Here is a 26436-nt window from a genome sequence, read left to right on the forward strand (position 1 = left end):
TACGTTTTGGGTAAAATGTTGACCTAACTTAACGGGTTGGTATGAAGTGGGCGTGTTGACCTAACTTAAGGGGTTGGTATGAAGTGAGCGTGTTGATCTAACTTAAGGGGTTGGTATGAAGTGGGCGTGTTGATCTAACTTAACGGGTTGGTATGAAGTGGGCGTGTTGATCTAACTTAACGGGTTGGTATAAAGTGGGCGTGTTGACGTATCTTAAGGGGTTGGTATGAAGTGGGCGTGTTGATCTAACTTAACGGGTTGGTATAAAGTGGGCGTGTTGACGTATCTTAAGGGGTTGGTATAAAGTGGGCGTGTTGACGTATCTTAAGGGGTTGGTATAAAGTGGGCGTGTTGACGTATCTTAAGGGGTTGGTATAAAGTGGGCGTGTTGACGTATCTTAAGGGGTTGGTATAAAGTGTGCGTGTTGACCTATCTTAAGGGGTTGGTATGAAGTGGGCGTGTTGACGTATCTTAAGGGGTTGGTATGAAGTGGGCGTGTTGACGTATCTTAAGGCGTTGGTATGAAGTGGGCGTGTTGAGGTGTCTGAAAAAAATCCACTTTCATATGGGGTAGATGATGTAAAGGTTATTTGTTACTGCGGCCCACGACTAACTAGAGTGACCTGTGGTCAGCACAACGACCAACTAGTACTTTTCCCTCAATTAATGTCAGGTACCTATTAGAGCTGGATGAAATCTGACGCGCCCTTAATATCCCGAAATTGAAAATCCATTTCGGTTCCGAAGCCAAGCGCTTTATCACTCAGCCACGGCGCCTCCCATGTGTAAAATAATGGTAGATAATTTGGTTGTATGGGCTTAACAGATTCTGATGTAGCCACGAGGAAGTATGTCGTATATATTCAAGACACGATTCATTGACAGTGGTACTTCAGTTTACTGGCTTAAAAAGCTCTATAGTAGATGACCCCTGTCTCAGTATGTTGTGTTTGTAGATGAACAGTGGGTTAGGGTTATGTATGTTGTTATTGACTTGTACCCCTATATGCGTACTGTGCGTGCATAGTTACTTATCTAAACTTAATTCAACATACTAAATACAAAGCAGAAACAAGCAAAATAAAAAAAAACTACTTTTACCAAAAAACAAAGCTTATCTAAGGGGTTAAACTCTGCACTTACAACTATATCTCTCAATAATGTAGAATTAATTACCAATAGGTCAATTTTATCTATTGATTCATGTTTTGTTAAGAATACAATAAATACTTGTTTACAGTTTTAACTTGACCCGAGAATGGGTGTGGGAGAAATAACGTGTACAATTAACTAAGGGGACTAAACCCTACATATTTAGCCTTATCTATGAATACGAAAGGATTAGTTTTCCTTGTTGATATCATACAAAATAATTATTTACCAGTAATTAATTGACTAATTAGTTATTTTTTTATTATTGATTCATGTCCTGTCTATGCCAATGAAAAATCTTGCAAAGTTTGAACTTATTCCGAGAATGGGTTCGGAAGAAATAACGTGTATAAACTTTTGACCAGACAAACAGAGTAGATGTAAGCTTTGCACAAAAAAGAAAAGACTCATCATTGAGCCAATATAGAATATGTACAAAAAGGTCTTTCCGTTTATTAGTCAGACTCAAGGTACAACCATATATCGAGTTTCCAATGACATTGTTATAGAGCATGACACCACTGTAACCTCCATCTATGAGCGTCGCACACATAGAACCAATAACTTCTGGGTCGTCGATGATTCATCTCAGGACCAACCACATCTGTCATCAGCAACACCCCATCATCAACGTACTCTGTTTAGCCAAGAATAGTAGTCAATTATTAACATCATATAGAGATGCTTTGAATGATAATAAACCAAACAGTCGAAGAATACTTATCTATATTATAAAGTAGAATGTGAGGGGTATGTATGTATGTATGTTACTTATAGACATCAAAACCGCTTGACCAATCTTGATAAAACTAGGCAGGAATGTTCCTTGGGTACCAACTTAGACCGTAGTGTATGTATTGTAGCCCCAAAACAAACTTAAGACCCTCAAAAAAAATAAAGTTGTCCGACTCTATTACAGCTATAGTATTTTATGGATCTAGGCCATGTCTACAATGTTGACATGAGAAAAGATTGAAAGGATTTAGACCTAGATCTAATTTTAAGAAATACACTTTGCGCAGATAGTTTTTTACCTTGACACATGAAAATACAAAAGAAGATCCATTGATTTCATTATATAATAAAATTAACCTTCAATTTTGTGTTTCAAAAGCATTTTTTACATAAATTAGTTCCTTATATATGTGACTACAGATTTCCTGACGAACATTAATTCATTAGACAATACCGTAATGAATCGCGTACTAAATATTAATTCGTTTAATTGTTTACTTTATAATCCCATCCCTAGATCTAAAACTCTAAGATGATAAAACTTCTCTTCGCACAGATAGTTTTATACTTTAACACATTAACATATTAATTAAAGTCCATTCATTTCATATTTTGATCAAATAAACATTCAAATTTGGTTTTCTAAAGCTACATTTGTTTATAAAAGCTGCGAAGCCGAGTTGAGATAGGCCTAGATCTACATTCATTCATGAATCGCGTACTAAACATTATTTCGTTTAATTGTTCACTTTATAATCCCATTCATTTAACAAAGCTATCGCTCTTTTCGTTTTTTAATAGATAAGAATGTATCGACTTCGGGTAAACCCATTTTCGAAAAACTAATTTTATTTTCGTAGCGAAAGAGAAATAACGTGAAAGGATCATTAGCTACGTTTAACATACATCTAAATCCAATCCACTAGATTATTCAAAAGCATTTTTTACATAAATTAGTTCCTGATATCAGTGTGACTACATATTTCCTGGCGAACATTCTTTCATTAGACATTACCAAATGGTTACACATTAACACATCTCTCTACTGAGTCTATTCCTAGGCCTAGGTCTAAAACTCTTATTGAACTCTAAGATGATAAAACTTCTTTTCGCAAAGATAGTTTTATGCTTTAACACATAAACATACTAATTATTGTCCATTCATTTCATATTTTAATCAAATTAACATTCAAACTAAAGCTGCGTAGCCGTGTTGAGATAGGCCTATATTCATTCATGAAAAATAGGTCACGCATGCGCAACACGAGAATGAGCTCTATAAAAGCCCATTTATAACTCTAGATTAGTGTAGATTTAGATCTATGTCTACCTCAATATCTACTTTATACTTTAACACATGAACATACAAAATTAAGTCTATTCATCTCAAATTTTAATCAAATATATGTAGGCCTACAAGCAAATGTTTTAATTTGAAAAAAAATGGATTTAAGCCTATTAGCTATTTTGATTTGATAGCTCCATTCACACTATTTTTACATTGACACATTCGCTTTACTTATTACATTATTATTTCGTTTAATTGTTTACAAAACACTCTCAGTGACTATATCGACAGTAATGCGCAAATAAAGACCCGCGGGTCGCGGGTAACATATGTCTAGTATTGTATATAATAAACCAAAAATTTAAGAATACTTATATTGTATATAATAAACCAAAAAGTGGAAAAATACTTATATTGTATATAATAAACCAAAAAGTGGAAGAATACTTATATTGTATATAATAAACCAAAAAGTGGAAGAATACTTATATTGTATATAATAAACCAAAAAGTGGAAGAATACTTATATTGTATATAATAAACCAAAAAGTGGAAGAATACTTATATTGTATATAATAAACCAAAAAGTGGAAGAATACTTATATTGTATATAATAAACCAAAAAGTGGAAGAATACTTATATTGTATATAATAAACCAAAAAGTGGAAGAATACTTATATTGTATATAATAAACCAAAAAGTGGAAGAATACTTATATTGTATATAATAAACCAAAAAGTGGAAGAATACTTATATTGTATATAATAAACCAAAAAGTGGAAGAATACTTATATTGTATATAATAAACCAAAAAGTGGAAGAATACTTATATTGTATATAATAAACCAAAAAGTGGAAGAATACTTATATTGTATATAATAAACCAAAAAGTGGAAGAATACTTATATTGTATATAATAAACCAAAAAGTCGAATACTTATATTGTATGTAGGGCTGTCTTCTTAGGCGTAGCTTGTGTGTGTGGGAGAATTAAGCGATACTGTAATCGAATTCTCTTGTAAAAACTATGTGTTTGTGAGGGGTAGCGTTACAAAAGCGGGCCGAGCCAAGTAGATGTAGCAGATACTAGAATTCAAGTGTTCGAAAGGACCTGCCACATCACCAGAAAATTCCTCAGTGGAAACTGTTAAAGGGACTACGATGAATTGTGTTTCCCTTTAGCGAAACTCGACCCTGGCAGCGCCAGAGAATGAATACTAGTTCGTTTCTAATATAATAATAATAATAATAATAATAATAATAATGATAATAATAATAAAAATAAAAATAATATGATTTGATTTAATTTATAGAGCGCTGTTAAAAAACCAAACGTAGGCTCAAGACGCTGTGATAACATTACAAACATTAACACAAGAGCTAAAATGACAAATTAACATTAAAAAAAAGTTTTGAACAGATAGTTCTTAATGTTCTTCTTAAAAGTAGTGTTGTCTGTCTGAGATCAATGGGGAGTGAGTTTCCAGCCTTTGGTCCGTGAACTGAAAAAGCCCGCAGACTGTAGCTTTTGAGGGAGAAACGTGGCAACACTAGTAGCGTTGAGTCCATTGAGCGCAGGGCTCTCTGAGGGACATATGGAGTGATCAGTTCACTAAGGTACAAGGGCATCTCTTTATTATAGATACACTTATGACAAAGTGTGGCCAATTCGTAGTCGATTCTCGCTTTCACAGGAAGCCAATGGAGTGAGCGCAAGAGAGTATATCCATCCATTCGGACAGTAGTTAAGCCACTGGCCCTCTGGGAGTGTTTAAACCCAAAAGATGGTTGAGAAAAATACCTACTTACGTAAAAGTTGTTTAGATGAAGCAATAACGCCAAGCACAACATCAAACACAACTTGCAGCGTCCTTAACGCCAGTATCTTTGTTGTACTAACTGAAAATAGAAAACTGTTTGTACAATGTTTGTTTGTAAAATGTTTGTTTGTAAAATACTTGTTCGTAAAACGTTTTACATGTTTCGGATGTTCCTTCAGAGTTGAAGATAATTACTTCCTAGTCCAAACCTTCCACAGGACGACGGGGGTGGGTGTGGGAGCAGGCAGTTTTTGAACTCTGGATCGTCGATAAGTCTGAACGATAGTCCAGCGCAAACCGCACGACCAAGCAGCTATTCATTGGATACAATCAATAATGTTTGTTATGTATATGTCTATATTTATGTATATAGTGTATATGTGTATATTTATGTATATAGTGTATATGTGTATATGTATGTATATAGTGTATATGTTAATATTTATATATATAGTGTATATGTGTATATGTATGTATATAGTGTATATGTGTATATTTATGTATATAGTGTATATGTGTATATGTGTGTATATATTGTATATGTATGTATATGTGTCTATGTGTGTATATAATGTATATGTGTATATGTATGTAGATAGTGTATATGTGTGTTTCTGAGGTAACCACGAGCAAAGATGGGCGGATGTGTTTGGTTGCGTAGGCTGAATAAATTCTGATAAACCCACGAGATGGTATGTCGCAGTTGAATGTAATAAACAGTGTTGTGAAATGTGAAGAAAGTGTAACAGGCGAGAGACGGGTGACAAAAGATTTATATATTTTTTTTTGAAAGATATTTTTTGTTATAAATTTTCAAGATATTGTTACGATCTTCTCTCCTACTATCCAGGCTATCTTCACAGTGCACCACACGACACAACGAACTTAAAGAACTTCACAACTCAGGGCTCCAAAGTATCAGTAACAGTTTAATTTCAAATACATCGCAATTGGCAACAACATTTAACACTGTCTTTACATAAACCTAGTCTTACTCAGCCTGACATCACACACCGTGCTGGTTCTCGCCTCGTACTGGTCACATAGCGAGGTAACGTGAAGTCAAGTCTTTCTAACACACTCGCTCTTATATAGTGTCTCTACTGGCCTACTCGAACCTTCTTGACCACTCCAGTTGATCACTTTCGCCCGTAATATTTACGACACTGGTCCTTGCCGAACTGGCCTGTACTGTCACTGGTCTCGGTTGACCGCTCGTCCTGCGCTGGACTGTGGCGATTTGAGTAGGCTAAAAACACACAGCACTACCCCCATCTGTGTCACCACCAGGTTTACAACACTATCATAATTGTGTATATTTGACATTGAAATTGAAAGCTGCATATTTGCAGCAATGAATAAATAAATAAAGGCAAAAAGAAATACTTTGGAAAAAAACAAACAAAAAAGCTAATATTAAAGTGTATCAATTAGTTTGGATCAGTCATGTAATAAGCCTCAGAGGACACTCTATGAAGGGGACTAATTCAGTATATACCATCAGCTCAATCAAGTACTATTTCTCTCCCTTGGAAACTTACAATCGTCTCTGATTATAAGTACCTCACTAACAGAGTGGTTAGCACGTCGGCCCGAGGAGGCTTAAATTACGAGTTCGAATTCAGGTCTTCCCCCCCTTTTTTTTTGGTAGTAAATGCTTTTGAAAATTATCTACGTTAAAATCCACCCAGATAGCATTGCCTTTCTCCCCCCCCCCCCCTCCCCCATTTCACCAACTGGTCCAGACAAGTGATAGGATCATAGCCTATTGAGAAAGCTAAAAAGCATGAAATAGCGCTAAACAAAAACAATTGGTAAAAAACATCATTAATTGTACAGCTTTATTGTTGTTGGTCTAGATCTATTACACTTTTAATTACGTAACTGATCCAAACTAATTGATACAATTACACTTTGTATAACCTTTATTCCTTTTTTTTTTTTCAATTAAAAAGTATTTTTTCTTTTATGTTTTTCTGGTTTTAAGTTAATCTTATGTTGGCCTATTAACGAGGAAACTAAGTCCTTGATTATAGTCTTGACGTTAAACTGTGATAGAGATTAGTGTTTTCATCAAAATGAAAGCCTGAGTAACAGCTATGATTTCGCCTCAACGGAACTCAATCTGTTGTCCATTTTTTTTTAAATGTATTCCCCTTTCAGACCTTGCGACCTATGGTGCAGATGATGTAAAGGTCATCCTCTTCTTTAGCCCACGGTTAACGCTGTTGTCCTGTGGTCAGCTCAACGACCAACCGCCTTTACTTTTACACAACTGGTGTCAGGAGTAACAGTCAAGTACCCATTAGAACTGGGTAGACTAGGAGGAGCCCAATGATCCCAAAATACAAATTCCCAGTCTTCACCAGGATTCGGAAGCCATGCGCTTTACCGCTCAGCTCTCGCGACTTGCTGAGTTCAAAAGGAACGACAAATACCCGAAACACTTTTGGAAACACTTTGGGAAACACTTTGGGATACACTTTGGGATACACTTTGTGATTAGTAACGTCGCAGGTTCTACCAGAGTGTACCACAGTGTCCTGCGGGCTGTGTAAATGTCACCAGCTCTTGATTTTTCTCAGGGTTGACTCCCGAATTTTCCCCATGAATGGGTATAGAATATATGGTTCGTCCATCGTGGTTCGACGATGACCACTTATGTCACCCAGGGGGGATGAGGGCTTTGCACTGGGGTTTTGGGCCTCCTCATGTGACTGGTGAGACCTAAGTGAGCCCGAAATGTTCGGCTGCACACTGGGCAGGTTATTCCAGCTGGAGCTAGTGTCATTGGCCTTGCTTTTCTTCTCTGGCGCTTTTCTTCTGCCAGCGCTGTTCTCTTTTTCTCAGCAATTTGTGCGCCAGTTTTCACAGCGCGACGCCATGATGCTCTGTCATGTGCTTCTCTCTCTTAGATGGCTGGGTTAATGCTGAACGCAGAGAAGCTTTGAGGGAGTCCCTGAAGCGTTTTCTTTGTCCGCCTTGTGATCGCTTTCCTTCCCTTAATTGGCCATACAGAAGTCGTTTATGCGGCGGTCTTCCATTCTGCAAACGTGTCTTTGCCCATCGCAGCTGGGACTGTATCAGGATTAAGTGGGTGCTCTGCAGACCCGCTCTTCGAAGAATTTCAGTATCTGCTTTCTTTTTTCTGGGTATAAAAGCGAGGCAGCGGGAGTTTAAACCCAGGAGGGATTCGTTGGTCTTGGCTGACTACCAAGCAAGGTGAATGAAAGCTCTTAGTGTTTTAATCACTTAAGGTGCTAACCACGTCGTTGTTGAGATTGTGCGGATTGCAGACGTAATGAAATTTGTGGTCTAGATTTAAGTAGATTAAGAATATGGATGAGAGTTTCTGGACATGTCTGATCTGTATTTTTTCTCTGTGCAGACCCTGGGACATCTAATCTTCATCAGTTACACTGAGGCATCCCGGAGATTTGATTAGAATCCCCATAGGACAAAGAACTACATATTCTAGAAACATTCATAGCATTCATATTGTATGTATATGGTAATATGAGCATTATTTTTTTTATAGGAAACCTCAGAATTTGCGCTATTCAATTTTAGCTTTATCATCATAGGAATCCTTGGGCCTTAGGCCTCTTTTCTTTGCCTCTTTTTTTGGGCTTTATGTGCCTCTTTTATGGGCCATCTTGCCTCTTTTGTGGGCTTTTTAAAAATATGTTTTATTTTGTAAGTTCTCATAATTCACAAGTATTAAATCATAAACAATTGAAAAGTGATTAACCTAAAAATATAATAATAGTAATAGAAATATTATTTAATATCAAAGACATACTACCTAACCATTGAAACCACTAGAGACGGAAAAATGATACAAGTATCCTCTACCCCAGAACAATCAAATATCCCTGACCCCCAACACCCCATTTCTGGAATACTACCTGAGTATTGTACAAGTATATGAAAATCAAACTAGATAATTCTCTACCCTAAAATCCATTATTTTCCTAAATGTCAGTTCTAAGAGATTAGGATCAAGCACCTTATTATTATGTAGAGCTTTGAGCCAGCTAGCCCAAACAAGATTCCTGTATTTGGAAACAATAATCAAGTTAAAGTTATGTACTAGTTTATTTGATAGTTTTGGCAGCTTGTTTAAAATAATAGACAAGTTAACATTTACAAAGTCTCCCCTATAATGAAATGGCAACACACAAGATTTTAAATCGCTAATTTCTGTAATTAAATTTGGTTTCAACATTTAGCATAATCAATGACCGATAAATCTTAAAGAGAATTTAAGTCACACACCTTTGGCTTGGTTTAGTTGTACTGATAACAAACGCAGAAGCAAGAACTTGTTATTTAATCTCTGCACCATCTCATTCAATGTTCCTGGGAATATAAGTTGGCCACTAGTAGATAGTTCAATCAAAAACTAACAAGAAAAACATGGACAATAGTGCATGACAGTGCGATTGTGGGATAATAAGTCTGTGGGATTTTAAATATTTCTACCAATCGTTATTGTTTAGGTTTTAGCTTTCTCAATACGCTATGATTTTATAACTTGTCTCAACCAGTTGTGAAAAGGGGGTGCCGCGGTGGGGGGAAGAAGGGGGGCATGTTGGTGAATGTTTACATGATCGTGTTTTAAATGTTCACTCAGGGATCAAGAGTTCTCAAGGGGACTAATTCAGCTTATACCTCCACATCTGTCAAGTACGATTATTTTCCCTTGTTCAAGATACCAAATAAAATAATAAATTACCAATTGTTAATTAACTAAATGGTAATTAAAAAAAAATGACTCTAGTGTTGTAAGGTAAAAAGAAATAATTGTGCCAAATTTCAGCTTGATCCGAAATAAGAAATGAGAGAAACAATGTGTACACAATGTCGACCATACAAACAGAGTTGATATAATCTTTGTACTAAATGTTGACCATACAGACAGAGTTGATATAAGCTTTGTACAAAATGTTGAACATACAGACAGAGTTGATATAAGCTTTGTACAAAATGTTGAACATACAGACAGAGTTGATATAAGCTTTGTACAAAATGTTGACCATACAGACAGAGTTGATATAAGCTTTGTACAAAATGTTGACCATACAGACAGAGTTGATATAAGCTTTGTACAAAATGTTGACCATACAGACAGAGTTGATATAAGCTTTGTACAAAATGTTGACCATACAGACAGAGTTGATATAAGCTTTGTACTAAATGTTGACCATACAGACAGAGTTGATATAAGCTTTGTACAAAATGTTGACCATACAGACAGAGTTGATATAAGCTTTGTACTAAATGTTGACCATACAGACAGAGTTGATATAAGCTTTGTACAAAATGTTGACCATACAGACAGAGTTAATATAAGCTTTGTACACAATGTTGACCATACAGACAGAGTTGATATAAGCTTTGTACAAAATGTTGACCATACAGACAGAGTTAATATAAGCTTTGTACACAATGTTGACCATACAGACAGAGTTGATATAAGCTTTGTACAAAATGTTGACCATACAGACAGAGTTGATATAAGCTTTGTACAAAATGTTGACCATACAGACAGAGTTGATATAAGCTTTGTACAAAATGTTGACCATACAGACAGAGTTGGTATAAGCTTTGTACTAAATGTTGACCATACAGACAGAGTTGATATAAGCTTTGTATTAAATGTTGACCATACAGACATAGTTGATATAAGCTTTGTACAAAATGTTGACCATACAGACAGATTTGATATAAGCTTTGTACAAAATGTTGACCATACAGACAGAGTTGGTATAAGCTTTGTACTAAATGTTTACCATACAGACAGAGTTAATATAAGCTTTGTACACAATGTTGACCATACAGACAGAGTTGATATAAGCTTTGTACAAAATGTTGACCATACAGACAGAGTTGATATAAGCTTTGTACAAAATGAATGAGCGAACTGGAAATACATGAATATCTTGTGCCGTTATAATCCTAATTAAAGATTAGTTAAAAGTAACTTTTGGAAAACTGATTAACCTTTGAAAATTGTAGCTGCGAGGTGTGTGTTATAGTCTTAAATAGCCCCTGACGATAATGGGGTTATGAAAAAGTACCCGATTAAAAGAATTAACAATTTTAGCAAATAGGGGTTGATGGAAAAGTGTTGGGCTTTATATATTATGCCCCTTGATTACTTACCATTAAATGGAATCTGTTTCTGAATGTCTTCCACTGAAATGTAAGAACAGTGGAGATTGTCAGGCTAAACTTTACAATGTCAAGGACGCTAAATTGAACTTTGAAATTGCCAACTAAATAAAAATTGCTTGGAGAAGAGATTACACAATTTGATTCTGAAGTCCTAAAAATGTGCATGAAAATTATAACGTAACTTTTTAAAAAACATAGCTTGTCAACTTTTTTTTTTGTACATCGGATTCACCACAAAGCTTGCTATATATAGTTTTACGCCATCTATGAGAATCTCCAATAGAATAAACAAATATTAAAGACACAAGTACAGATAGGCCAAAAAACTTGATTCTCTAGAATGAAAGAACCAGAGTTATCTTTTATTTTACACCTTTCGGGTGTTCCTTCAGAGATGAAAATTATTGCGTCCTGTTCCAAAAATTGTTTGTGTGTGTGTGTGTGTGTGTGTTTCCTAGGTGATGATGGAAAGTTAAGCAATTGGCTGGTGGCTGTGCAGTGTAAAATGACGAAATCTGAGCATAATTTATGCAGCGAGGGGCAGACGATCTAGAAGATGAAAGAGTAGAGACGTGTTTTTGTCCAACAAATAGGTGGCGTGTTTCTGTACGCGAGTGAGTTCGTGGCCACAGACCGTGCAGACAACTAACTCCACAAAAGGAGTGCACAACCAACAGGCGTATGAAGTAAAACTGTTTAATTTTTTTTTGAAGTACCGTCTGTCATATATAAGATAAGATAAGAAGATAATCAATATGACAGTAATTAAGGGATGATATCTACAAGCTATGATGAGATTCTAGTCTAATTAGAAAATAAAACTTACAGTAAGTTCTGGAATATAAACTGTAATGCAATAGAGTCTTGGAGATTCTGGATGCGTCCCTGTGCACTTGTTTGATCTCTATACCTGATCTCAGTCGAATGTAAAATAGCTTGTATTATTTTAAGTTGTGCGGGTGAAAGAACCGCTAATTACTGCCTTTTATCTAAAAAATGGCAGGGTTTAGCTCCCTTTCTGCTAAAAAAAAACAAAATTAAGTGGTACTAACTGATTAACTAATTGGTTAATTTTTGGATTGATTCGTGTATTATCATCGACTAGGAATAATTATGCAAAATTTCAACTTGATCTGAGAATGAGAAGTGAAAGAGACAAAATTGTCAAAACGTAATAAGGGGATTAAATGCATATATACATGCACATCTCTCACTAAGTATCAGTAATTACCCTTTTTTTTATATCAAATAAAATGATTTATCACCAATACTTGATTGACTAATTGGTTATTGGCGCATTTAGATATAAGCGTGACGGACAGACAAACAGGAAAACGACATAGTTTTTAGAGTTTGTAAAACAAAAAAAATGAACCACTAGAATCTAGCAACTAATAACAGAACATACCTTGATCAAACTGTTTTATTAGACGGTCCAAATTGTCCACAACAGCATTTATGCTGTCACTGCTCTGTATTTCAGAATCTAATATCTGTGAATATAAGCGATTGTCAGCTTTGTGGCCAAGGTGAGCGTGAGGCAAAATCAATGTTCAGATTTGTGTCATTTAATTTTGCAGATAGCTAGACTTTGAGTTTAAAATGCTATAGGTTATAGAAGTGGACTCTCATAAACTTCTAATGCAAAAAAAAATAATAATAAACACGATGAATAGTTTGTACCATGTGCCAGTAGATATTGACACTTACTCACTCTTATCGATGGTTAGCATCAAGCTCACGTGAATACTTGACCACGAGGCAGAGACACTTGCATAATATTCTAGCTACTCGCACTTGCAATGGGCCCTTTCATTGAGGACAGTGCACTCAACAAACAACTTCACGTGCATGGAAAATGAGACTGTGCTTATCTTCGACCTCGAAAGAGGAACTGAATTCCATGCCCATGTGATACAAAGTACCAACAATGTCATTATATACCTTGATAAGACATTCAATGATTATCAACGATCGAGACGTTACTTATCTTCGACTATGAAAGAGGAACTGAATTCCACGCCCATGTGATACAAAGTACCAGCAATGTCATTCCCTTGATTAGACATTAATTGATTATCAACGATCGGGACGTTACTTATCTTTGACAATGAAAGAGGAACTGAATTCCTTGCCCATGTGATACAAAGTACCAGGAATGTCATTCCCTTCTTAGACATTCATTGATTATCACCGAATGAGACGTTACCTTACCAGAACCAGTTTGTAATAGTATCCACCATAGAAAAAAAACAAAAACCATTTTAGTGAGTTCTGACACAATGTGTTCGGGTCTATCCAATCAATCACTATTGAATAAGACATGGGGATGTACAAAAAGGTCTCAACCCTTTAAAGTATTTTAATTAGTAGTACATAAGCTTTTGGGATAGCTAAGCTGATATAATTAACAATCATTGATTAATTAGTGTACACTATTCCTGCAAGAGTTCTCAAACAGATTCATCACCATAAAGTCTCTGCATGTGAAGCCATTATGCATTTGTTTTTCATTGAAATGAGTTTTGGCTTTAGTTTCCACTATTGGGCAGATGATGTAAAAGTCATCTGTTTCTGTGGCCCACGGTTAACGAGGATGTCATGTGTGCGGCACAACGACCAACTGCCTTAACTTTCCCGAACTATTGTCAGGTACCCATTAGAGATGGGTGGACTCAGAGGAACTCAAAGATCCTGAAATAAAAAAAAAACAGTCTTCATTAGGATTCAAACCCGGGACCCCCGGTTTGGAAGCCAAACGCTTTACCACTCAGCCACCGCATAAATCATCACTGAAATTAAAAGCTTCCTTCGGCTCCATTTAGAATGTCTTCAATTCCACAGAAAACTTGAATCCAGAATGAATGTACATGATTAGTTGTGACTTCATGCATAAGCTTTGAGTACATGATGTGTTGTGACTTGATGCATAGGCCTTGAGTACATATTGTGTTGTGACTTGATGAATCAGCCTTGAGTGCATGATGTGTTGTGACTTGATGAATAAGCTTTTAGTGCATGATGTGTTGTGACTTGATGAATAAGCTTTGAGTGCATGATGTGTTGTGACTTGATGAATAAGCTTTGAGTGCACGATGTGTTGTGACTTGATGAATAAGCTTTGAGTGCATGATATGTTGTGACTTGATGAATAAGTTTTGAGTGAATGATGTGTTGTGACTTGATGAATAAGCTTTGAGTGCATGATGTGTTGTGACTTGATGAATAAGCTTTGAGTGCATGATGTGTTGTGACTTGATGAATAAGCTTTGAGTGCATGATGTGTTGTGACTTGATGAATAAGCTTTGAGGGAATGATGTGTTGTGACTTGATGAATAAGCTTTGAGTGCATGATGTGTTGTGACTTAATGAATAAGCCTTGAGTGCTTGATGTGTTGTGACTTGATGAATAAGCCTTGAGTGCATGATGTGTTGTAACTTAATGAATAAGCCTTGAGTGCTTGATGTGTTGTGACTTGATGAATAAGCTTTGAGTGCATGATGTGTTGTGACTTGATGAATAAACTTTGAGTGCATGATGTGTTGTGACTTGATGAATAAGCTTTGAGTGCATGATGTGTTATGACTTGATGAATAAGCTTTGAGTGCATGATGTGTTGTGACTTGATGAATAAGCTTTGAGGGAATGATGTGTTGTGACTTGATGAATAAGCTTTGAGTGCATGATGTGTTGTGACTTGATGAATAAGCTTTGAGTGCTTAATGAGTTGGGTGAACTCAGTCATCACAGGGATTTGAATTCATGACCACTCAGCCACCGAGCTCACGTTATAAGTAATATGAAAAATCCATCTGACTTGTTTATGTCGATGATAGGCTAGCTTAGATGTCTCTAAACTTTTGTTTATGTCGCTGATAGGCTAGCTTAGATGTCTCTAAACTTTTGTTTATGTCGATGATAGGCTAGCTTAGATGTCTCTAAACTTTTGTTTATGTCGCTGATAGGCTAGCTTAAATGTCTCTAAACTTTTGTTTATGTCGATGATAGACTAGCTTAGATGTCTGCAAACTTTTGTTTATGTCGCTTATAGACTAGCTTAGATGTCTCTTAACTTTTGTTTCTGTCACTGATAGACTAGCTTAGATGTCTCCAAACTTTTGTTTATGTCGCTGATAGACTAGCTTAGATGTCTGCAAACTTTTGTTTAGCCTATGTCACTGATAGACTAACTTAGATGTCTCCAAACTTAGCTTTGGTTCAATATGGGCGTCAGAAAACAAATCTAAAAAAAATGTTTAAAAAAAAATAAATGAAGAAATATGCTTTTTTTTTTTAAAGCATCACTGGATTCAGAAAGCTTGATGTCTAAGGCCGCTTTATAGCCTACACCAAAATATCCTTTTTCTATTCTCCGTAGCATGTTCAATTTCATTTGGCTGTCAAGATCGATGGACTGCAATCACTTATTCCCTAGAGTAGCCTGGGTGCTACCATTAAAAAAAAGTTTTTGAAATGTTCCTAATAAAAAGCCTTTCATAAATAACCTGCAGCTCATATTTTATTTCAGACACCTTATTGCATCACCAGAGTTCCGGAGAGCCTTAACACTGCAAGGCACCGGGGGTTGAAATCAGAGTACCCCTTTCCATCTGCCTGAAGCTCCCAATTTTTTTTTGAAGCAATTTAAAATTGACATCTACAGTTTATATTGCTTTCCATTTAAATAACGTAAGTTATCATGAGTGAATATCATATTAGCACGATGGACTGACGGTAATAAAAAAACTCTATTTATCGCGGGCCCCTTTATAGTATTAGGCGAGTGGCCAGGGATGGTTACCCCACTCGTCACCCCATAAGGCCACTTTTTCTATGACAACACAAGCTTCAAGTAATACAGCTTGCACACAGTATATAAATCTAGATCTAGCTAGATGTAGGCATAGATATGTAATATATAGTCTATGGATGTAGGTCTGTGAGTATCACCTACCTAAATATATTCTCGAAATTTACTTTCGTAACTTCAATTTGGAGAAAAGTACTAATAGTTGCAACAACATAGACACTAGTCACCCTAGTGGTCACTAGTGACTAGCGTAACTCTAGTAACTCTACTCCAGATCTTCTAGTCGATCCTTTCAACTTGTTATAAAATAAGATAAAGATGTAGATCTCTAGAAGGTAAAATAATCTAAATCTTCTTTTTAGAAGTAACGTCTGTAAATCATAATGTCTTAATAAGTCGGCGTAAGCTAATCGTGAGTAATCCCCCTCGTCTGTCACACTCGGAGTCACACTACTCCAACTCACAGTCACAGTCAGTGTCACTCTTTTACTTTTGTCTTTCTAAGCAGAATTTCTTTTCTATCTTTCAACTTTCATTGACTTTCAACCTGGGCTAAGTCAAAATTTTAGATCTAGATCTAGAGTCATGAGTAAATGACTACTCTAGACTCTAGATCTTATCATCTAGGACAGGACATTCTAGGATAGGTCTACCTACTGGTCTAGTCTAGACTCTAGTCTTAGACTCTACGACTAAACTACTAGATCTAGTACTACTAGACTAGACTGTATGTTGATTCATGTAAATATTGTAAATGTAGATCTAGAACCTAGATCTATTATTTAGAATCTATAATAAATGTCTGATACTATAATAATTTTAATATTATAATAATTATAAATATGATTATGAGTAGTTTAGTCTTAGAAGACTATGTGAACTATGTGTTTTGTGTGTGAATGTTGTTAGAATTTTTTATCTATTGTTATTGTACAGTAGGTTGTCGACTGTAGTCAAACTGAATTTCCATTTGATTGGATCAATAAAAATGATCTTATCTTAGCAGTGGCCTAGCTAGAATATTTGATGCCTGATGCGGCAGGCTTTCGTGATGCCCCCCCCCCCCCCAAAAAAAAAAATGAAACAGTAAAACGTTCTTTTTTTTCTCCATAAGAAATGTGTATTTAATGTTCAAGTATTGCTAATTTGGAAAAAAATCACTTTTACAAAAAGGTACTACAGATAAATCTTGGTGCTTTCTTACTAACTTCTTCTTCTTCTTTATCGTTCTCATTGTTATGTTGGAGTGTTCATATGACTAGACCAATACATGAGATGAACTGCGCATTGGTTTCCAAATCAGGGAGCTCTCCATATAGTTTTCTTTCTATTGGGGTGATTTGGGGCCAATGTCTTATACGGGCCTCTTTGTAGAGAGAGCAGTTTTGGAGGACGTGGTCTGCATTTTCTGGTGATACTCCACATGGGCAGATTTCACTGGTTCCAATTTTGAGCTTCCGGAACATGTGTTGTCGCATTCTGTTGTGTCCGGTCCTGAGTTGAAAGATTAGACGTTGGTCTTGTCGGGATAGCTTATAGTAAGCGTCATCTTTCTTGTGATTTGGATGGGAGCTCGTCCATTTCTCATTTATTTTATCTACAATTAATTTCTTCATTTCTTCTGGATAGAGTGCAGAGTTTACTTGTGAGTTTGTTCTCCCACTCTTGGCGAGTGTGTCAGCCTTCTCATTTCCTGCTAGTTGTATGTGAGCTGGTATCCATTGAATAACAGTTTTTTTGCTGTTATTGTTGAGCTTTGTAAGTGCTGCTCTGAGGTTTTTAATATAAGGGGAATCAGAGTTTTGCAAGCTTTGGAGGGTTGTTTTCGCGTCTGTTAGAAAGACAATCTGACTGTGAGGGGAACTTGGATGATTTGCTAGCATGGTAGCAGCTAGTGCTAGTGCTTCCCTTTCTGCTCTGTGACTGTCAGAGAGCTCTCCAGTTGCAATGGATTTTTCTAGTTTTCCTCCATCTGGCCATTCGATAAGTATTCCAGCTCCTCCTTTTGTGGTGGCTTTATGGGATGAGCCATCCGTGTAAACTCTGATCCATTGATTGCTAGGGTAATTTGTATGTAGAAAACAGTTCACTATTTCCTTGAGCTCTGTTGTTCTGTAATCAGATTTTCTTTTTATGTTTTCAATATGGTCCCTTATAGTAGGAAGAGGGCTTTCGTCCCAGGGTGGAGATTCATTATAGTGTATCGAGGATTCCAGAGTAATTTTTTCAAGTTGGTGTTTCTTTTTTAGGTTTAGAGATTCCTGTATGAAATTGGTCCTTTTGAGACAGTTTTTTGTGCCAGTTTTGTGGATTTTTGTTTTGAGTGGGTGCCTCTCCAAGGTTTCCAATTTAGTGAATTGGGAAAGGATTTTTATTTCTCTTCTTTCATCCAGAGAGATCAGGGCAGCGGTTTCCTCCATAGCTCTTATGGGTGTTGTTTTGATTGCTCCTGTCATTATCCTTAGACCAATATTTTGAACCTTGTCTATTTTTCTTAGGTTGGTTTGGGCTGCTGAGCCCCATGCTGTGGCACCATATTCTAGTACAGGTCTAACATAACTGGTATAGGTCTTTTTCAGGATGTTGTGATTAGCTCCCCAATCTGAGCCATCTAATTTTTTCAAGAGGGATAGTCTCTGGATGCCTTTACTCTGTGTTTTATCTATTTGGCTTTTCCAGGTTAGTCTCGGGTCATAGGTGACTCCAAGATAAGTAGGGCTGTCATTTTTTTCTAAAGCTTCCTTATCTAATGTTAATTTTATTGTTTGTTGTTTTGTTGACAGTGAGAATATGGTATATGTTGTCTTTTTTGTGTTAATGGACATGCCCCAGTCTTTGGACCAATTATTGAGTTTATCAAGAGCATCTTGTAATTGAAATTTAGATGTTCCTACATATTCTTCTGTGCTAATTAAGGCAAGGTCATCTGCATACATGCTGCTTTTAACTTTTTTTGGTAGGTTTTTGGTAGCAATTTATTAATAATTTTATCAAAATCTTTTTTTATACCAGCATTTGGTCAATAGACCGAATTGCCCAATAAGTGTGTCATAATTCTAGATTAACTAAAGCTTAGAACTATTTTGCTTGCATGTAGCCACACTTACCACAATCGTCAGAAATGTGTGACTCAAGATGGTGATATACGAGACTGATTCATCTAGCGAATATGTTTTTATAAACCTCAAGAGCTCAACTGATCCATGTTTCATAAGTTGGAGGCTTCTGAAGAAACTGCGACAACCATTGAAGTCTATTTCTCTCCATAGGAAATTTGTTTTTGTCAATAGTGTTCGGAACACCATCAAGATTTATTTTCATCATATTTTCGTATCATCCAAAATCACAATAAACTCATTTTGTATTTTTGGGGACATTTACGCATTTGGTGTGGAACTAAGCTTGGTTCGAAGCACATGTTTTGTCAGGAGTGGTTCTTATTTCTTGGATAATAGTTTCACTAAATCCAAGAAATTGCTTTGATTTTTTACCCTTTTTAATGTATTTGCTATGTCCACGGACGGAGTGCCAGATTTTGCTTTGAGAGAAAATGAACGATGTCTAGGATTCTCTTTGGATAATCTCTTTGATCGTTCCCTATTCTTTAGTTAAATCTTGCGCCTTGCTGTCAATACTGTTCCCTACAGCCAAACTACGAATTCTCTCCCAGGAAGCGATGACTGAATGTGAGCTCTACTGATCTCATACTTTTCAATGTTCGTAGATAACCTCCATCACTCATTAAATCTATTGTTGGATTTAAATGGAGATGTAGTACTTTATCTTGTTGAGAAGAATAAGCAGGGCAAGCAAAAAAATAATTGTACTGAAAAATTAAGTAAGAAATGTACCAACACAACTTTGTCCCTCTTATAAATACAGAGCATTGAACAATGAAGTAATACTGTACCATGTATCTCTGAAGAAAGTGTATAAGTGTGTTGCCTTCAGAGCTTTAAACAAATGAAATTAATTTGATTCAAGATATTCTACAGCTTACTTTTAATGTAAGATAGCAAATAGGAGAAAAACAAAGCTGCAAAATAAATACATTTGTTTCTGTTTCTTCATGTGTTATACAAATGTGTAGTATTTACTGACAAAGTATAGGTTGTCCTTAGATTGAGTCCCCTCATTACTTGATGCCCTGTGTGGCCCGCACCACCCGCATATGATATGGCTAGCTAAGCCACTGCGTTTTAGAAGTTAGATCTAGATGACTTTAAATCTAGTGACTTTAGATTACTTTAGTGTCTTTAGTTATAAATGTAATATAAATACGCTATGTCGCTAGCCGCTAGATTATTTCTAATTATATAGATCTAGATCTACTGATCTAGACAGAGTAGATCTATTTATTATATATATATACTATATTATATATAGATCTATATTATTATTTATAGCTAGATCTAAACTAGATACTAACTAATCTAAGAGTTCTGGGGCAGACTGGGTGTCAAAATTGGCCATGACATTGCCATAACATCTGGCCCACAAATTGATTGCCAAACAACTTACATTTATTGTTATCTGCCCTAAAAATAATTAAAGTTAAATTAATGTTTTGATAAAGTGGGTTTAGATCGGCCTATTAGAATTCAACGTGTATTCTATTTTTACTACCAGATAGACTTATTTCTAAAGAGGCTATAATACCAGAAATCTCAATTTGTACAGACAATTGTACAATCGTATCATTACTTAGTTTGAATAGAAGCTTTATTAAAATATAAGAACCCAATGATATAATTAAAAAATTAAAGTTCCCCTTTCAGACCTAGTGATCTATAGGGCAAATGATGATATGGTCAAGGTCATTTGTTTCTGTGGCCTATGGTTAATGAGGGTGTCATGTGGCCAGCACAATGGCCAACCGCCTTTACTTTTCCTCAACTAATGTCAGGTACCCATTAGAGCTGGGTGAACTCAGGGGCGCCCAAAGATCCCGAAATTAAAAATCTTTGTCTTCACCAGTATTCAATCTTGGGACCCCCGGTTCAGAAGCCAAGCACTTTACCATTCAGCCACATTGCCTCCACATAGTTAAAAGAGTGAAGCAATATGAAGGTTCTTGAAATGCATTAAGGATAAAAAGGTCCCTTATCAACAAACATTATCAACAGACTTAAACATGAAAACTTGCAGCTGTTCTTGTGTCAAGATACTTTTCAGTCTATTCTTTAAACATTTCAACGTGCCAAAACATCTTTCACAAGTTACTTGAGTAATCACTAACTCAAACGCTAAGCTGATGATTACAAAACATGCCCCTGTCACTAAATTGTACTTCCTTAAAATTCAGTAATAACCGTTTGAACAGTTATTACAAGACAACTCTCTTAGCTTTCACCTTCATCACTCACAAAAGTCATCATTCTGTTCATATTCTTCTCCTCCACACCTTTCTCAATCCTAACGGCGTAAAATTAGTAAAATTCGTAGCGAAAAAATCCTGGGCTCTTGCGACGAACCAACCCAATATTATAAGGCACATTAAACTGGAAACGCTATAGTTTTGTCAATATTGGATCTATACATTATAACTAGAATTTCTTTTTACTAATTTGTTAGGTCTGCGTCTTGTTATAGATTCACCCAAGTATGTTAAAAATAATGCAAAATTTATACATAAATAATATTTGTTAAAATTGCTTATTGTAGGCCTGTATAGAGGATTGTTAATCAACAGTGGCATGGTGTTGTTACTCCATTATTAAGAAAGTATGTGCTTAGTATTACACAGTATAGTCAGTAAAGTTCTTTTATGAAAGGTTAAAGAATGCTAATGATATTTACAATACTTTTTGTCATTCAAAGTGGCCTATTTGACGAACCCACTACGGTCATGATTTGTAAAAATTTATTTAAATAAACCCTAATGCTTTGCTTGATTTGTAAATAATTTCATCAATATGGAGATTTTGTGATGGTTTTTCATTTATTTATTAATACACTTAGATATTTTGAGTTTTTAGTCTGTGTAATTGGTTTACCATGAATAAATAATTTTTTTTTTGTTTCTCATAATAATTGGCACTTTTCTGTTCGATTCCCATTTCTGTAATTCTTCTAATTATTTTTGTAAAAAAAAACTTTACTTAAATTCAAATATTTTGCTGTGCCAAGGTATTATTGATGTTTTATGTTTTTGGACGATACATTATGCTAATTAGCTTAAACATTTACTACTATTTAAGAATAAGGCTTCATTCTTTTAATATTAGATACTTTTTTTTTCCAGATAGGATATCTTAACTACATTCAAGATTATTGTTCTAAAATAATAACTGAAAACACATGATGGCTACAAAGAGAAAGCCCTATGCGAAGCATGATTCTGATTCTATTAGTTCTGCTATTCAGTACATCAAAGACAAAGGCTTTTCTATAAGACAAGCCTCCAAGAAGTTTAACATTCCATCAAGCACTCTGTATGGCAAGCTAACAGGGACATCACCCATTGGTCCAACAAATAAGTGCCTTTTAACAACACAAGAGGAAGAGAAGCTGGTGAAGTGGCTAGTTCATTTGGTGAATCATGGCTTTAGAAAGAATTACGGCGAGGTGCGGGCGGCAGCACAGGCCATGATGGCTGCCCGAAACGCATATTCCCGAAGCCACGATGGCCTCCCCACTTCAATGTGGTTCTATAGCTTTTTGACGAGACATCCTGAACTGTCATCGTTGCGTAAAAAAAAAGCCCTTTCAACTGAAAGTTATATTTTGGAATGGTATTCAGCTTTTAAATCTTGTCTTGATGGCATTGATCCTGCCATTTTAGATAACCCTGCAAGAATATTCAATGCAAGCAAAATTGGCTTCACATTTGACCCTCAAAGTAAAAAGGTGAAAGGTTGCATAGGATCAAAGTCTGTGTCAGCCAGAACACAGGTCACTGTGCTTGCATGTTCCAATGCAGTAGGGCGGTACATCTCCCCGCTACTTATCTACCCTCACTATGTCTCCTCCAAAATTGTCTTGGAATCCTTTCCTGAGGCTGCGCTCCAAGTGTCAGAAAATGGATGGATTAGTTCCAACATATTTTTTTCATGGCTCCAAGACACTTTCCTACCATTTACAAACAATCTCCCAAAGCCTATTCTCCTTCTTGTGGATGAACATCCTTGTCACACGTCCCTGATTGAGATTTCTCAGCTATGTTTGGAACACCAAATTATTTTGTACGGTCTCCCTCCTCATTCCAGTCATCTTATACAGCCCTTGGATCTGGTATTTTTAAGTGCTTTGGAGCGGACATGGTCTGGTGCAACCTTGCAGCATGCTGACTCTGATGGTGTAAAGCTAGAGGCATTCGCTAAAGTGTTAAGACCTGTCTGGAGAAAAGTAACCACACATAAAGCAGCGTTGAAGAGTTTTAAGGCTGCAGGAATCTATCCTTTTGACCCAGAAAAAGTTGTAGGCTCTGGAAAGTTGAGCTCAATTGAGGATCGGCAAGCATCCTCAGAAGATGATGACTCTGTTGTAAGTGCTCACCAAAACAAAGAATCTTCAAAATCAATTATAGTGCCGACACAATCATCTGCCAGTCCTCATTCTTTGAGCCCTAGTGATGTCCCACCTTCTCTGTCCACCTCCCTTAATGTCACACCACTTCCATTCATCTCACTAAATGTGACGCCTTGTTCATCCGCCAGCCATGATTGTTCACCATTTCTATCACCCTCGAATAATGTACAACCCCAGACCCAAGCTGCACCTATAAAAATGAATTCCCAACAATTGAAAGCCATTAAAGAATATTCCTTTTTCGTGGTTGATGAAATGTCTCGCGATCAGCTCGTGATGTTTTTGTCACAATTGGCCAATCCCCAACCCCAAGAGTTCCCTAATCCCCTCACTGAAATTCAGTTTAAGAAATTCAAAGATTTGTACCTCTCCCTTGTAAGATCCTATGAACTGAACAAAGAACCACAACCAAAGACCTCATCTGACGAAAGCCTGAAAATGCCTTCCTTGGTAGGAAAAAAGAAGTCAGAGACAACAAGACCAGCTTCACCATGTCCTGTAAATGGAGAAGAAGCTTTGAAAAGAAAAATGGTAGTGGAAGAAGAAGTAGAAAAGAAGAAATTCTGCAAAAAACTGGAAAAGGAAGAAAAAAAAATGAAGAGAAAGAAAATGAAACAACACGAGAAAATGCTTCGGGAAAAAGACAAAATAGAACGCCAAAAGAAAAAAAACAAACAGACCGAAATAAAGCTGGAGCCATTCTCACAAACTGTGGAAGACAACAACTGTGAGAAAGACCCTGTCATCAGAAGACTGGTAGATAAGGAACTGACTGTTATCAAGGAGGACTACGAGGACCTCTCTCATGACAGTGAGATAAATACAAAATGTTTAGGCTGTGGGATGAGGGACGGTAGAGATCTAACGGTTAAGTGCCAGGTTTGCGATGCTTGGTGGCACGCAGGCTGCACGCACATAGCGAATATTTCATGCGCAATAAAATTACAAGATTTTTGTTTTGTGTGCAGCAAGTGTTGCCCTAATTCATAAATGGACTTTTAATTAAATAAGAGTTCCTAGACATTTCTGCAACTTAAATTCTGTAAATATGTATATATATTTTTTTGTCATGCACATACATTTTCTTTTTAATCGTGCAAACAATATTTGTGAAAATATTTTCTGTTGCATTATGTAAATAATCCATGATTATCTGTGCTTGAAAAGTTATCAGTATGAATCTGTATGATTGTTTGAGTTTTTATGTTCTGGTTTCTGATTATTATATATTTTGTTTCAGATGTAAAATAGGGCAAATCATTTAAGAATAGAAGATGTGGGAAATGTTTGGGCTGTTTTGCTTTGTGTAACTGAGCACTTTAAAGGCAGCAGAGAAACCATTTTCTTAGATAACACTTGCCCTACACCCCCACCCCTGCTAACATTGCTACAATAGAAATTGGACCATAGAATGATAGATGTGGCTGAGTAGTTAAGTGCTTTGGGTTTGAATCTTTGTGAAGACGGGTTTTTGAATTTCAGGATTTTTAAATCGCCCCTGAGTACACCCAGCTCTAATGGGTACCCGACTTTAGTTAGGGAATACGTAAAGGCTGTTGGTCGTTGTGCTGGCCACATAACACCCTGCTCGTTAACCGTTGGCCATAGAAACATTATCTGCCTCATAGATTTGCAAGGTCTGAAAGGGAAACTTTACTTTTTTTTCTATCACAGTGCTTGAAATAAATTTTAATGGTTTAATCTGAAATCAAAATAATAATACATTCTTTTAAAAAAAAAATATAAAAGATTTGTAAACTAATATTTGATATTTGCTACTACCATTATATAGAGGAGGTTCTCTAGTCATGGTAACTATTTAAATCTAGACCTAATTTACAGATGTCTTATAAATCTAGAAGTAGCACTGACACTTAACATAATACTTGTTCAACTGGTTTTAGAAAGGAAAGATGTATTGATCTTAGGATGTGTTGAGTGGATGTTTCAATGCGTGGATGTATTGCTGTGCTGAGGTGTGGATGTATTGATGTGTGGCTAAGTGGCATGAACTCCTTGATTACCTGACTGTGGCTCATGATCAAATCCACCTGTAGACTAGAATTTGTATTTTAAGATTTGACTCTGACTGGGTTGTATTTAGAAGAGCACCCTAATACTGCATGGAATTATTAACTCAGACTCTGGTATAGCATAGTAGGGGGATATAACTCTAGGCAAGATACCATTTGGGAAGGAAGCCAACCAGAAAAAATGTATGGTAAAATAGTTGCTCAGGGGACAAAAATACCTAAGTCCTAAATGTATCCTCTGTCTTTCCATTTCTAAGGGGAGCTGATTGGCTGATTTCTCTTTAAAAGCTTGATCACTTGGTGTGATACAGGTCTAACTTGATGTTTCCATTTATAATCATGAAGCATTCAGTTTGATTGATCTTGTTATTTATTCGAAGTTTGTTTTGTAATACATATAGATGACATTTTTGTATCCAGACTGTTATTGTTAAGGAAATGAAAAGTTATGTTTATATTAATATAACAGAAAGAATGGTTTAAAATGATGAATTTGAGTTTTATTTTCTCTTCATGTGGAAAATCTGTCCTGGTTTTTGAATTTGAAGGTTTGATATAAATATATTGAAAAACAAGCAAAATATAAGAAATACTTTTTTAAAAGAAACATTATCTCAGACCAGCGGTTCTCAACCTTTTATGCTCGCCGACCCCTTTTTACAATCCCCCACTCCTCCGCGACCTCCATCCCCACACACACACATACAGCAATAGAAGAGCAGACAATAACAATCCACATTTTTCGATGGTCTTAGGCGACCCCTGGCAAATCATCAATAGACTCCCAAGGGGGTCGCGACCCACAGGTTGAGAACCCCTGTCTTAGACAAAGACCTCCACTCTTACTAGATCACTCAAGAATGTAAAAATGATTAAATATCAAA

At 36.1% G+C, this 26436-nt stretch overlaps 2 protein-coding genes across 3 annotated transcripts; one reads left to right on the forward strand and one right to left on the reverse strand.

Annotated features, from left to right (window-relative positions):
* Positions 1–1566: 1566 nt before the first annotated feature.
* LOC106070051 (uncharacterized) lies at positions 1567–13532 on the reverse strand. Of its 2 annotated transcripts, none has more exons than XM_056039857.1 (7): positions 13392–13532; positions 12586–12670; positions 12004–12087; positions 11166–11198; positions 9276–9359; positions 4987–5076; positions 1567–1790 (listed from the first exon to the last, which is right to left on the reverse strand). In XM_056039857.1, exons 1-7 carry the CDS (start codon positions 13500–13502, stop codon positions 1657–1659), a joined length of 621 nt encoding a protein of 206 aa, XP_055895832.1. In that variant the 5' UTR covers positions 13503–13532; the 3' UTR covers positions 1567–1656. The 2 variants fall into 2 exon arrangements, with proteins under 2 accessions (XP_055895832.1, XP_055895833.1); XM_056039858.1 differs by having other exon boundaries at positions 13387–13526.
* Positions 13533–16208: 2676 nt separating this feature from the next.
* On the forward strand, positions 16209–26044 carry LOC106050431 (uncharacterized). Its single transcript, XM_056042022.1, has 2 exons — positions 16209–16324; positions 22234–26044. Exon 2 carries the CDS (start codon positions 22290–22292, stop codon positions 24507–24509), a length of 2220 nt encoding a protein of 739 aa, XP_055897997.1. The 5' UTR covers positions 16209–16324; positions 22234–22289; the 3' UTR covers positions 24510–26044.
* The last annotated feature ends 392 nt before the right edge of the window (positions 26045–26436 follow it).

The sequence above is a fragment of the Biomphalaria glabrata genome, chromosome 9 (genome assembly GCF_947242115.1).
Source record: "Biomphalaria glabrata chromosome 9, xgBioGlab47.1, whole genome shotgun sequence".
Lineage (NCBI taxonomy): Eukaryota > Metazoa > Mollusca > Gastropoda > Planorbidae > Biomphalaria > Biomphalaria glabrata.

Bases quoted from the DNA above. Each gene is read 5' to 3' on its own strand.
- LOC106070051 (XM_056039857.1), bottom strand. From the start codon at position 13,502: ATGTCTTATTCAATAGTGATTGATTGGATAGACCCGAACACATTGTGT. The intron at 12,088-12,585 runs GTATGTTCTGTT...GACTGAGATCAG, and splicing joins AATAAAACAGTTTGATCAAG to GTATAGAGATCAAACAAGTG. The intron at 11,199-12,003 runs GTAAGTTTTATT...CTTACATTTCAG, and splicing joins TTTATATTCCAGAACTTACT to TGGAAGACATTCAGAAACAG.
- LOC106050431 (XM_056042022.1), top strand. From the start codon at position 22,290: ATGATGGCTACAAAGAGAAAGCCCTATGCGAAGCATGATTCTGATTCT.